This window comes from Somniosus microcephalus, chromosome 12, assembly GCF_052327205.1.
Source record: "Somniosus microcephalus isolate GS21.2 chromosome 12, FLI_Smic_1.0, whole genome shotgun sequence".
Taxonomy (NCBI): Eukaryota; Metazoa; Chordata; class Chondrichthyes; order Squaliformes; family Somniosidae; genus Somniosus; species Somniosus microcephalus.
In genome coordinates, this window is record NC_140998.1 from 162,449,528 (window position 1) to 162,462,903 (window position 13,376).

The 13,376-nt window shown below is 45.0% G+C and overlaps 1 protein-coding gene across 1 annotated transcript in view; it reads right to left on the minus strand.

Annotated features, from left to right (window-relative positions):
• LOC147109667 (neutral alpha-glucosidase C-like) overlaps positions 1–13,376 on the minus strand; it is a 205,396-nt gene that overhangs the window by 50,884 nt on the left and 141,136 nt on the right. Inside the window, exons 13-15 of the mRNA XM_086002347.1 lie at positions 9,883–9,962; positions 2,643–2,786; positions 1,457–1,553 (exon numbers count right to left, since the gene is read on the minus strand). Coding sequence (XP_085858473.1) covers positions 1,457–1,553; positions 2,643–2,786; positions 9,883–9,962 — 321 coding nt within the window. The remainder of the gene's footprint in view (positions 1–1,456; positions 1,554–2,642; positions 2,787–9,882; positions 9,963–13,376) is intronic.

The following is a 13,376-nucleotide window of genomic DNA, read 5'->3' on the forward strand; positions in this document are numbered from 1 at the left end:
GCATGGTCACACACTTCACTGTAGCTTCAACAGAGAGAAGGATCAGTGACTGGTGTAATCACCACAGGTTTACAGTGACTATGAGGTAAGAAAATGACTAGGCACTTGGTCTGAGTATTAAACAAGGCTTTAATCAACTGTTTTTCAACACGGAGATCTAGTTGTGTCCTTCACTAGTTCCTGTTAAAGAATGTCCTGCACAAGCTGGGCCCATGCCCGAGTATTTATATTTTCCCTGGACAGCGCCACCAGCAGGCCGCCCAGTATTATTACATAAGTCATTTTCACATGAATGACAAGATTCATGTCAGACTACACACTGATACAGTCAGTAATAATTAGAATCAGATCATTTAAACTGGGCTCAGGACTGAGAGCTGTGTCTTCAGGATCCAGTTTGTCTCTCTCATTTTGTTCCCCATTTCTGCCCCCCAATTTGCTCTCCTCAATCACAGGTATAACTGTAATATTAATACAACGGCTCTATTTTAGTTGCACATGAAAGCATGGATCAAGAAAAGGCCGTTAAACCCACTGATCCTTCAAGCCCCATCAAGTCTCTTGAGGACTTCTAGAAAATGTCTTCCTCGCTCACCTGAATTTCCTATCAGCACTAAACTCAGCTCAGCACTGAGAAACAGGAAGGGAATGAGTGGACCTTGAAAGCCAGGAGGATTACCCAACATTTATGCCAACCTGACCCCAGTACTCAAGCTGGGCCTCCAAGGAGGTTTGCCTGCTACATCGGAAGTTTGAGTTGGCACAGGTGATCATGGTCCTCTCGGGTAGTGCAGCATACCTACATGGTAGGCAGAAACCGGGCGGGCGGGTAGTGAAGATCACCCAGAATGTTTGCCTGCCCTCCAGCTGCCAGGATCCCGGCGTCCCTTCCAGCGTACAGTGGGCATTTCTAACTCGCCTTGCCACCCACCCACCCAGAGTTAAAATTGGGAACTTTGTGTCTTGATGGAGAATTTCCCACTTTAATACTGTTCTCCTACAGGTTGAAAAAAACAGGCAAGAATCATCTTTGTTTTTAATTCATTCATGGGATGTGGGCGCCACTGGTAAGGCCAGCATTTATTGCCCATTCTTAATTGCCCTTGAGAAGATGGTGGTGAGCCATCTTCCTTGAACTGCTGCAGTCCTTGTGGTGAAGGTACTCCCAGTCATCTTAAAACCCAATGCATAAAATCTCCCCTAAAATGGACCAAGTACACTATGGCACATTTGGACACAGCAGGGGTGAACTTTCGTGAGGATTCGCTGGATTGTCCGCCGTAACTTTGGGAGAAATCCTGCAGAAATCCACTGCCAGTTTACTCTGAATGACCTTAATCCATGAGATTTTGAAGTACTTTCACTTTGCATCCTGACACTACTGTAAGTTACAGCACAAACACAACCTTGGACCTGTAAGCCCCTGTCCTCATGTCCCGCTTTCAGTTACACTAACCATATCTCTGGGATCCAGCAAAGAAGGAACGAGTCAACACAAATGGCCTCTCTATTCCTCCAGACCGACGGATCAGACCTTCTGCTGTTGCCCATTGCTGATGCAAAACACAAAAATATAATGTCAGCTGGAATTTGCTTTTACCTTTTATGTAAAAGTTTAAAAACTGCCCTAATCTCAGGAAATAGAGCAGTGACACAGGAGGATTATCCATCTGACTCCACCGTGCCATTTAGAGAAATTCTCCAGTTTAATAGAGTGAGAGTTCCAGCCCTCATGCTCTAGGATTTTATAATGTGAACATATGAACAATGACGGACAGGAAAAGACCCTCTGGTCCATCCAGCCTGTCCCACACAACTACGATGCCGTGTGCATCACATTATATACACTTTCCACCTGAGACCATGTCATCTCCTGGGAGAAGTGAAAAACAAGGTGAAAACCAATTTCAGGAAAAAATCTGGGGAATTCCTCTCTGACCCCCTTAGGCGATCAAAACTAGTCCAAGTGATCACTCTGGCCCTGATTAATGTCATGCAGTACCTACCTTTTAGAAGAGGTGATCTCCACCACAGCCAGAAACAGATCCAGCTATCACTTGAAGGAATTCAGCGATTCGGCATTCACTGCACAAGCCTGAAGCCTGTTCTTGACCAAGGTCTTGTACAAGGACAAAATGGTATGCTAAAGAGCATTCTGCACGTTCCATGTATCTTATAGACGGGGCTATCACATGTTCTTTTGACTTTATGGTTCAACACTGGAAAACTGCGATTAAAATTATAATTCTGGATGCAGATCAGTAAAAACAGCTCCTAATTTGCCATTAATTAGTAACTTCGTTCAATGAGGATGGCTGGTATGGGAAGTGGAATAATGTCACAGTGGTGCAGTAGTGGCTGCTCTCTGAGGTTGACCCTGAGGTGTGTCGTTGGCACAGATTAGAGGAAGCTTTACTCTGCAACTAACTGTGCTATACCACATCTAAAACTGTTCCATTCCCCAGCATTAATGTCCCTCACTTCGATGAGCACAAACTTCACAAAAAGTGAATTTACAGAAAGAAAAAATTCAATGCATCATTAACCAATCTTGTGCGTGTTTAAATATGGTTTCTACACCACGACAGAATCTAACAATCTCCAGAAAACAATCAGTACACCATCTGCATGATAGAGTTTACCTGATAAAAGCCATACAGGTTGTGCACCTCTCGGTGCTCCCATCCGCCTGCGTGCACTGCATGCTTGTGCATGGTGAGCTCAGGTCCATCAAACACTGCCGGCTCGTTCATGTCATTCCAGACAAAGAGAATATCTGTGGAATCCTGCAACAGAGAAATGTGTTCCATGAAGTAACAAGCTGCTCTCTCTCATCTGTTTTTCCTCTTTGCCCTGAAATACATTCCATGGGCAGTATCTCGCACAAGTGGCCAATATCTCGCACAAGTGGCCAATATCTCGCACATAAGAACATAAGAAATAGGAGCAGGAGTAGGCCAATCGGCCCCTCGAGCCTGCTCCGCCATTCAATAAGATCATGGCTGATCTGATCCTAACCGCCAATCTACTATCACAGAACCATCTCCTGAATCTAACAGAATTAGACACACGAAATAGGAGCAGGATCAGGCTACACGGCCCCTGGGCCTGCTCCGCTACCCACAGGGCCATGACCGATCCGAACCTAGACTCATGTCCAAATTCCTGCCCGTTCCCCATAACCCTTAATTCCCTTTACTTCTAGGAAACTGTCTATTTCTGTTTTAAATTTATGTAATGATGTAGCTTCTACAGCTTTTTGGGGCAGCATATTCCATGGACCTACCACCCTCTGAGTGAAGTAGTTCCTCCTCATCTCAGTTTTGAAAGAGCAGCCCCTTATTCTAAGACTATGCCCCCTAGTTCTAGTTTCACCCATCATCGGGAACATCCTCCCCGCATCCACCCGATCCAACCCCTTCACAATCTTATATGTTTCAATAAGATCGCCTCTCATTCTTCTGAACTCCAATGAGTAGAGTCCCAATCTACTCAACCTCTCCTCATACGTTCATCCCCTCATCCCCGGGATTAACCGAGTGAACCTTCTTTGTACTGACTCGAGAGCAAGTATGTCTTTTCTTAAGTATGGACACCAAAACTGTATGCAGTATTCCAGGTGCGGTCTCACCAATACCTTGTACAACCAAGTCCATTCTTCATGTACGAGCCTAGACTGTAAGAGGATGAAATTGGTCTTTGGCAGTAGTGCAAAATGAGCAAATTTGCAGCCCGTTTTACACCCCGCTCAACTGAATTCAATGGAATGAAAATCGAACGGGGTATAAAATGGGTTGACTATTCATTACATCCGTTTTCCGCTACCACAGACGACCAACTTTACCTCCACACACAGGTTATTTTACCATGGGGGCACCATACATGAGCTCAAACCTGGCCCTAGCTGACATCCACACACTTGCGTGCTCAAACACAGATCACTGGATAGTGATCAAGAGCAATATCCCTGGCTGATTTTTTCCCCTTCCGTGGTTCAGGTGTGCTGAGGTCAATTGGAACAGCCCATGCCACACCCTTGGTGAGACCAGCTGATTGAGTTCAGATCCCAGACTAAACCAGTCATTTTCTGATATTGTGGAAGAACACACTGGGAGCAATTTTAATTAACCCTGCACACTCAGCAGAAATCTGGCAGGTGGGCAGTTAAAATCGGCGTGGCTCTTACCTGTCCCAAAGCTGCTAAGATCGCAACATCTGCAATTTTAACCTGCTCTCGAGCAGGCAGCAAGGACATGCGCCTGGAGCCAACAGTGTCCTTCGTAACATATGCATGTTGCGGCCCAATGACATCATTGAGACCCAACTGTAATTTGAATTCAGGCCTGAGCGCGGAATCCACCTGGAGTTAAAATCGGGCCAATATTGTGTTGACGCGGCCTCCAGTTTTCTCATGCACCCTGTGGTGAAGCACCTATTTTTGTTGTTTCCAATGATCATGCAATTCCATTTCAATTACTCATAGAATTTTATTGGAAAGTTATTTGGCCTAACACACTTGTGCCAGCTCGCTGAAAGAGCAACCCACTTAGTGTCTTTCCCCATTTGCCCCATCATGCCTGTGCCAGCTCTCTGTAAGAACTACCTACATAGTCCCTTCCCGTGTCCTTTCCCTATATCCTTTTAAATTTTCTTCTTTTTAAAACCAGTAGGAATAGTCTCACAGCACAAAGTAGCCCCTCACTGAGAGAAGCCACTGGATGGTTATTGTGAAAATGGAAAAACATCACAGGGGTACAGTAGTGGGTGCTCTTCTGAGACATGCTGAGGTACACTGTTGGTACCAAGTAGAGGAAGCTTTACTCTGCATCTAACTGCTATAACCAAACTGGGAGTGCTTGAACCTGATAATGAATACAGAAAAGGCAAAACAAGGAGACTCTTTGCCTCTCTCGTCCCCTCCCATGACTCTTTGCGCTATGCCTTACCAGTCCCAACTCTCTTGCTCTCTGCTATATGCCGCTTCAGTCCCAACTCTCTTGCTCTCTGCTATATGCCTCTTCAGTCCCCACTCTCTTGCTCTCTGCTATATGCCGCTTCAGTCCCAACTCTCTTGCTCTCTGCTATATGCCTCTTCAGTCCCCACTCTCTTGCTCTCTGCTATATGCCGCTTCAGTCCCAACTCTCTTGCTCTCTGCTATATGCCTCTTCAGTCCCCACTCTCTTGCTCTCTGCTATATGCCTCTTCAGTCCCCACTCTCTTGCTCTCTGCTATATGCCGCTTCAGTCCCCACTCTCTTGCTCTCTGCTATATGCCGCTTCAGTCCCCACTCTCTTGCTCTCTGCTATATGCCGCTTCAGTCCCCACTCTCTTGCTCTCTGCTATATGCCGCTTCAGTCCCCACTCTCTTGCTCTCTGCTATATGCCGCTTCAGTCCCCACTCTCTTGCTCTCTGCTATATGCCGCTTCAGTCCCCACTCTCTTGCTCTCTGCTATATGCCGCTTCAGTCCCCACTCTCTTGCTCTCTGCTATATGCCGCTTCAGTCCCCACTCTCTTGCTCTCTGCTATATGCCGCTTCAGTCCCCACTCTCTTGCTCTCTGCTATATGCCGCTTCAGTCCCCACTCTCCAATTCCAATTCCAATTCCAATTCAAATGCTTTATTGGCATGAAAGTTTACAGAGAACCATATTGCCAAAGCTTACATAGCAAAAAGGTACAGTTTTCCAACATTCTGTAGGTGTCAATTGATTTGACATTTGTTGGGTACATACAATATTACTTTTAACAATATTAATTTTAAACAGTCTTACTTTTAAACAGTCCTCAGGTTGTGACATGTTGTTACATATTTGGCCCCAAGGTATGGTCTGTCTCCTTCTCCCAGGACTAATCTCAATTTTGACAGGTCATCCAATTCCTTGAAATCTGGGGTTGTTTGGCTTAGCTTGTTGAATAATATGTTTCTTGATGTGTTGAATTTTTCGCATTTTAGGAGGAAATGCATTTCTGTTTCAACCTCGCCGGCCAGACATTGATCGCATATTCTATTCTCTCTAGGCTGCCAGGATTTCTTGTATCTGCCTTTTTCAATTTCCAGTTGGTGGTCGCTTAGTCTGTACCTGGTGAGGGTCTGTCTCTGTTTTGTGTCTCTGATGGTCGTGAGGTAGTCTGCCAGTTTATAATCTCTTTTTAGGGCCCGGTAACATTCTAATCTGCTTTGGCTTTCGGTTATTTTGTTCCAATGTTCCAGGTAGGTTTCTTTGCATTGTTTAATGATTTGGTTCACTCGGATTGGTGTTTGGACGGCTGTGTTGGTCTGGGGCTGGTCAGGGTCCGGCTGAGTACTTAGTTTCAGTAGCAGCTGACTCAGGGGACTCTTTTCTGGGTTTAGCTCTTGGGTCTGAAAGGCTTTGAAATGAAGGGTGTCTGGGGAGCTAGATTTGAGGTGATTTAGGAAGTTTAGTGCTCGTTTTTGGATGTTTATTATCAGTGGGTATCTGCCTAGTTCGGCTCTGCATGCATTTGTTGGCGTTTTTCTTTGGGTGCGAAGGATGCTTCGGCAGAATTCTGCATGTAGGGCTTCTATTGTGTGTTTTTCCCATTTAGTGTAGCTTTGGTGATTTAGCGGGCCCCATACTTCACTACCGTACAGTGCAATGGGCAGGATTATGCTGTCAAATATTTTGAGCCAGATTTTGATTGGGATTTGGATGTTGTAGAATTTTCTTTTTATTGCATATAGGGCTCTTCGGGCTTTTTCTTTTAGTGCATTCACTGCTATGCTGAAGCTCCCTGATGCTGTAATAGTTAGACCAAGGTAGGTGTAGCTCATAGTGTGTCCTATAGCGGTATCACTGAGGGTAAATTGGTATTTGTTTTCCTGACATCTGGGCCTTTTTTGAAAAATCATGATGTTGGTTTTCTTTAGATTTACTGTTAGAGCCCAATTTTGGCAGTATTTGTCGAGTAGGTCTAGTTGTTGCTGTAATCCCTGTTCTGTGGGAGACAGCAGAACCAGGTCGTCCGCATAGAACAGGGATTTCACTTCTCCATCAAGGAGACGGAGACCTGGTGACTCGCTTTGCTCCAGCATGTCTGCTAATTCATTTATGTATATGTTGAACAGGGTCGGGCTCAAATTGCAGCCCTGTCGGACGCCTCTTCTCTGGGTGAAGAAATCGGTGCGTTTGTCTCCAATTTTGACCCCGCATTTGTTTTTCAGATACATTGATTTAATAAGGTCATAGACTTTGCCCCCTATTCCACACTGAAGAAGTTTATAATAGAGCCCTTCGTGCCATATAGAGTCAAAGGCTTTCTTGAAGTCGATGAAACAGGCGAATATTTTCCCATTTTTTGTTTGGTGTATATGTTTTTCAATGAGGGTGTGAAGGGTATAGATATGGTCGGCGGTGCGGTGTTTTGGAAGAAAGCCTATTTGGTTTTTTCTGAGGATATTATGTTTGTTAAGAAAATCAAGTAATCTACTGTTTAGAATACTGCAGAATAGCTTCCCTAGACAACTGTTGACACAGATGCCGCGGTAGTTATTTGGGTCTGATTTGTTTCCGCTTTTATATATGGGGGAGATTAGTCCTTGGCACCAGATATCGGGAAAACAGCCTGAACGTAATATGATGTTGAATAATTTGAGTACCGCACCCTGCATCTCCATATTGCTGAACTTGAGCATTTCATTTTTGATGTTGTCTGGGCCACAGGCTTTCTTTAGGTGGAGAGATTTTGTTTTTGTGGCCAGTTCTTTCCATGTGATTGGGGAGTCTAGAGGGTTTTGGTTGTCTTTAATTGTTGCTTCTAATGTGTGGAGTTTTCCTGTGACCTGATGTTGACTTGGGTTTGTTTCGTTTATTGGGATGTCTTTGTAGAGGTTTTCAAAATGTGTTCTCCAGATGTCGCCATCTTGGATTGGTAATGCTTGCAATTGTGTTGTACTCAGGTTATTCCACATTTCCCAGAATTGTTTTGGATTGGTGGAGTTTTCAATTTCTTCGAGTATTTTGTGGGTATAGTTTTGTGTTTTGTTCCTAATGGTGTGTTTATATCTTTTGAGGGTTTCATTGTATCTAGTACGTAGGTCCGGATTGTTTGGTTGCCGATGCTTTTGGTTTGATATTTTTCTCAGGTCTTTTCTGGCATTTTTGCATTCGTGCTCTCTGCTATATGCTGCTTCAGTCCCCACTCTCTTGCTCTCTGCTATATGCCTCTCTGATCCCCACTCTCTTGCTCTCTGCTATATGCCGCTTCAGTCCCCACTCTCTTGCTCTCTGCTATATGCCTCTTCAGTCCCCACTCTCTTGCTCTCTGCTATATGCCTCTCTGATCCCCACTCTCTTGCTCTCTGCTATATGCCGCTTCAGTCCCCACTCTCTTGCTCTCTGCTATATGCCGCTTCAGTCCCCACTCTCTTGCTCTCTGCTATATGCCTCTTCAGTCCCCACTCTCTTGCTCTCTGCTATATGCCGCTTCAGTCCCCACTCTCTTGCTCTCTGCTATATGCCTCTTCAGTCCCCACTCTCTTGCTCTCTGCTATATGCCTCTTCAGTCCCCACTCTCTTGCTCTCTGCTATATGCCGCTTCAGTCCCCACTCTCTTGCTCTCTGCTATATGCCTCTCTGGTCTCCAGTCTCGTTCTCTCTGCCTTTCTGGTCTCCAGTCACTTCTGTACTCTCTTGATATCTACTCTGTGCCTCGCTGGTACCTGCTCTATGAGTCACTGCTCTCTGCCTCTCCCAACAGCTCAGGCACGATCGGAGAACTTTCCACACAAGCACATGATCCTCAGGCAACCCTTGCGTTCATGTACAATCCATGGTACACAGTGAAAGGGCATCATTTCCACTGAAAAGTCACTGGCAAACATATTGCGATGATGTAATTCACATTACAAAAAGTCATCCTTTCACTTGTGCATAAGTTAAACACCACTCTTCCCTGAAATTCCGACATAGAAATATAGAAATCACACTTCACAGAACTTCACAGAAACCCCACAGTGCAGATAGAGGCCATTTTGGCCCATCGAGCCCGCACCGACACATATCCCACCCGATCCCCGTAACCCCTACACCAACACATATCCCACCCTATCCCCGTAACCCCACATATTTAATCCCCCTAACACTAAGTGTCAATTTATCATAGCCAATCAACCTAACCCGCACATCTTTGGACTGTGGGAGGAAACCGGAGCACCCGGAGGAAACCCACGCAAACACGGGGAGAATGTGCAAACTCCACACAGACAGTCGCCCGAGGCCGGATTCGAACCCGGGTCCCTGGCGCTGTGAGGCAACAGTGCTAACCACTATGCCACCGTGCTGCCTTTCCCCAAATCACAGCTCGGAAAGAGGCTGTTGCGTTCAACCAGTCTGTTGGTGTTGATCCTCCACACATGCAGTACCCTATTGCTATGTGCCCACCCTGTTCCCATATCTCTTTATCCCCTTTTCTGACAATCTGAAAACAAACTGAAGCTGTTTTAAAGCTTGATTTTCTGCAGGTGGTTCAAATGACATCTGATAACTTAGCATCTGATAGGTCAAACTTTTCAGCTCCAATCTCGCATTCCTCTCATTTACCTTTACTTTATTCGTATTCCACACCCACTGCTCCTCTGAATCCCCTCTCTTCTCTCCTGAGCTCCCAAAACAGCTTCCTACATGTTCCTCCTCCCTGCAATCAAGAATCACCTCGCTGTCTCCAAGCCTAACTCATTCTGTCCCAGAACCTCAGAACTGTGAACCTACTTACCTCCCTCCCTTAGTCTTCCCTTTTAATGTCGAAAGCCCAAGCTTGACATCCTCTAATCACAACCTCCCATCATTTCTTCTACCCTTTTCAACCTTGGTGATGCCCAGACTTTAAAATGAGCGTGAGACTGAAGCTTTAAGATAATTACCTCATATTGGTCAAATCCATGCTTGTTGGCGTACCAGTTGCGGACTACGGGGTTAGTGAAATCTAAATAGGCCGACACACCTGGTAATGCACAAAAACATAGAGAAAGTTCCTCTTTAATAGCACCTTTCAAACACCTGGTACTCATGATTAGCTTATTGTATTTGATATGTTGGGCAACATAACAGGATGCTTAATAACAACAGAAAATGCTGGAAAAACTCAGCAGGCCAGGCAACATCCGTGGAGAGAAATTAGAGTTGACGTTTCGGGTCGAAACCCTTTTTCAAAACTGGAAAGGAAATGAAATAGATCGAAGTCAGGGCTGCGATAGAACAAAAGAAGTAAAAGAGACATTAAGAGGTATTCAAAACCAGATGAGATGCTAATAGGGCAGTGGAGACAAAAGACGGCTGAGATTAGGTGTGAAGTGTACTGGCAGGATAAGAGACAGCTGCCATGTGGGAGAAGAGAGAAAAAAAAAGGAAAGGTGGGGGGGAAGGGAAGACCCAAAACAAAGGGGTGGAAAAAAATATAAGTAAAAATGTAATGGGGGCCGAGGTTATGATCTGAAATTGTTGAACTCGGTATTGAGTCCGGAAGGCTGCAGAGTGCCTAATCGGAAGATGAGGTGCTGTTCCTCGAGTTTACATTGCGCTTCCGTGGAACAATGCAAGAGGCCAAGGATGGTGAGGTCCGAGTGGGAATGGAGCGGTGAATTAAAATGACAGGCGACCGGAAGCTCGGGGTCACCCTTACGGACTGAACAGGCTTGACTCCTGAGGTTTGTTTAGAATCGTTACAGCACAGTAGGCCATTCGGCCTGTCAAGCCCATGCCGACTCTCTGCAACAGCACGTCAGCTAGTCCCAAGACCCCGCTCTTTCTCCATAGCCCTGCAATTTTTTTTCCTTCAGGTACTTATCTAATTCCCTTTTGAAAGCCATGAGTGAATCTGCCTCCACCACCCTTTCAGGCAATGCATTCCAGATTATAACCACTCGCTGCGTAAAAAAGTTTTTCCTCATGTCGCCTTTGGACCTTCTACCAATCTTAAATCTGTGTCCTCTGGTTCTCGACCCTTCCACCAATGGGAACAGTTTCTCTCTATCTGCTCTGTCTAGACCCCTCATGATTTTGAACACCTCTATCAAATCTCCTCTCAATCTTCTCTGCTCCAAGAACAACCCCAGCCCCTCCAGTCCATCCACGTAACTGAAGTCCCATCTTTTCTGCACCCTCTCTAAAGCCTTCACATCCTTCCTAAATTGCGGTGCCCAGACACAATATTCCAGTTGAGGCCGAACCAGTGTTTTATAAAGGTTCATCATAACTCCCTTGCTTTTGTACTCTATGCCTCTATTTATAAAGCCCAGGATCCCATATGTTTTTAACTGCTTTCTCAATCTATCCTGCCACCTTCCAACGATTTGTGCACATATACCCCCAGGTCTGTTTCTGCATCCCCTTAAGAATTGTATCCTTCAGTTTATATTGCCTCTCCTCGTTCTTCCTACCAAAATGTATCACTTTGCACTTTTCTGCATTAAACTTCGTCTGCCACGTGTCCACCCAACCTGTCTATGTCCTCTTGCAGTCTATCCCTATCCTCCTCAATGTTCACTATACTTCCAAGTTTTGGGTCATCTGCAAATTTTGAAATAGTGCCCTGTACACCCAAGTCCAAATCATTTATATATATCAAGAAAAGCAGTGGTCCTAGTACCGACCCCTGGGGAACACCACTATATGCCTTCCTCCGAAAAAACGTTCACCACTACTCTCTGTTTCCTGTTACTTACCCAATTTCGTATCCATGCTGCCACCATCCCTTTTATTCCATGGGCTTCAACTTTGCTGGCATGTCTATTACATGGCACTTTATCAAATGCTTTTTGGAAGTCCATGTACACCACATCAACCATATTGCCCTCATCAACCTTCTCTGTTACCTCATCAAATAATTCAATCAAGTTAATTAAACATGATTTGCCTTTAATAAATCCGTGCTGGCTTCCCTTAATTAATCCACACTTGTCCAAGTGACTGTTAATTTTGTCCCGGATTATCGTTTCTAAAAGCTTCCCCACCTCCGAGGTTAAGCTGATTGGCTTGCAGTTGCTGGGTTTATCCTTACACCCTTTTTTGAACAAGGGTGTAACATTTGCAATTCTCCAGTCCTCTGGTACCACCCCCGCATCCAAGGAGGATTGGAAGATTATGGCCAGTACCTCCGCAATTTCCACCTTTACTTCCCTCAGCTACAAAGGATGCATCCCATCCGGTCCTGGTGACTTATCTACTTTAAGCACAGCCAGCCTTTCTAGTACCTCCTCTTTATCAATTTTTATCCCATTCAGTATCTCAACTACCTCCTCTTTCACTATGACATTGGCAGCATCTTCTTCCTTGGTAAAGACAGATGCAAAGTACTCATTTAGTACCTCAGCCATACCCTCTGCCTCCATGCTTAGGTCTCCTTTTTGATTCCTAATTGGCCCCACCCCTCCTCTTACTACCCGTTTATTATTTATACGCCTATAGAAGACTTTTGGATTCCTTTTTATGCTAGCTACCAGTCTATTCTCATACTCCCTTTGCTCCTCTTATTTCCTTTTTCACTTCCCCTCTGAACTTTCTGTATTCAACCTAGTTCTCACTTGTATTCTAAACTTGGCATCTGTCTTACGCCCCTTTTTTCTGCTTTATCTTACTCTCTATCTCTTTCGTCATCCAGGGAGCTCTGGCTTTGGTTGCCCTACCTTTCCCCCTCATGGGAATGTGCCTCGACTGTACCTGAACCATCTCATCTTTAAAGGCAGCCCATTGTTCAACTACAGTTTTGCCTGCCAATCTTTGATTCCAAATTACCCGGGCCAGGTCTGTTTTCAACCCACTGAAATTGGCCCTCCTCCAAATTAGTATTTTGACTCTCAATTGATCTTTGTCCTTTTCCATGGCTAGCCTAAACCTTGTGATACTAGGTTGCTGGGAGCAGAGCAAGACTTGGAGAATTCGCACTGTGGTACCAGCAAGCCAGTCACACATTTAAGAAACAAAGAACTGTCATTTATATAGTGCCTTGCATGGCCTCAGCACATCCCAAGTACTTCACAGCCAATTCATTACTTTTGAAGTGTAGTCACTGTTGTAAAGGAGGGAAATGCAACAGCCAATTTGCACGCAACAAGATCTCACAAATAACAATGAGATAAATAACCAGGCAATCTGTTTTAGTGATGTTGGTTGAAGGATGAATGTTGGCCAGGAGAACTCCTCTGTTCATCTTTGACAAGTACCAGGGGATGTTTTACATCCACCTGAGAGGACAGAGCCTAGGTTACATGCTCATGCCTCTGGAATGGGACTTGAACCCACAACCTTCTGATTCAGAGGCGAGAGTGCCACCACTGAGCTAAGGTTGACAACTAATGAATGCTTTAGGAATGCTGGCTCAGCGAGTGTGGGTTAACCTATATAGGAACTTCACACACAT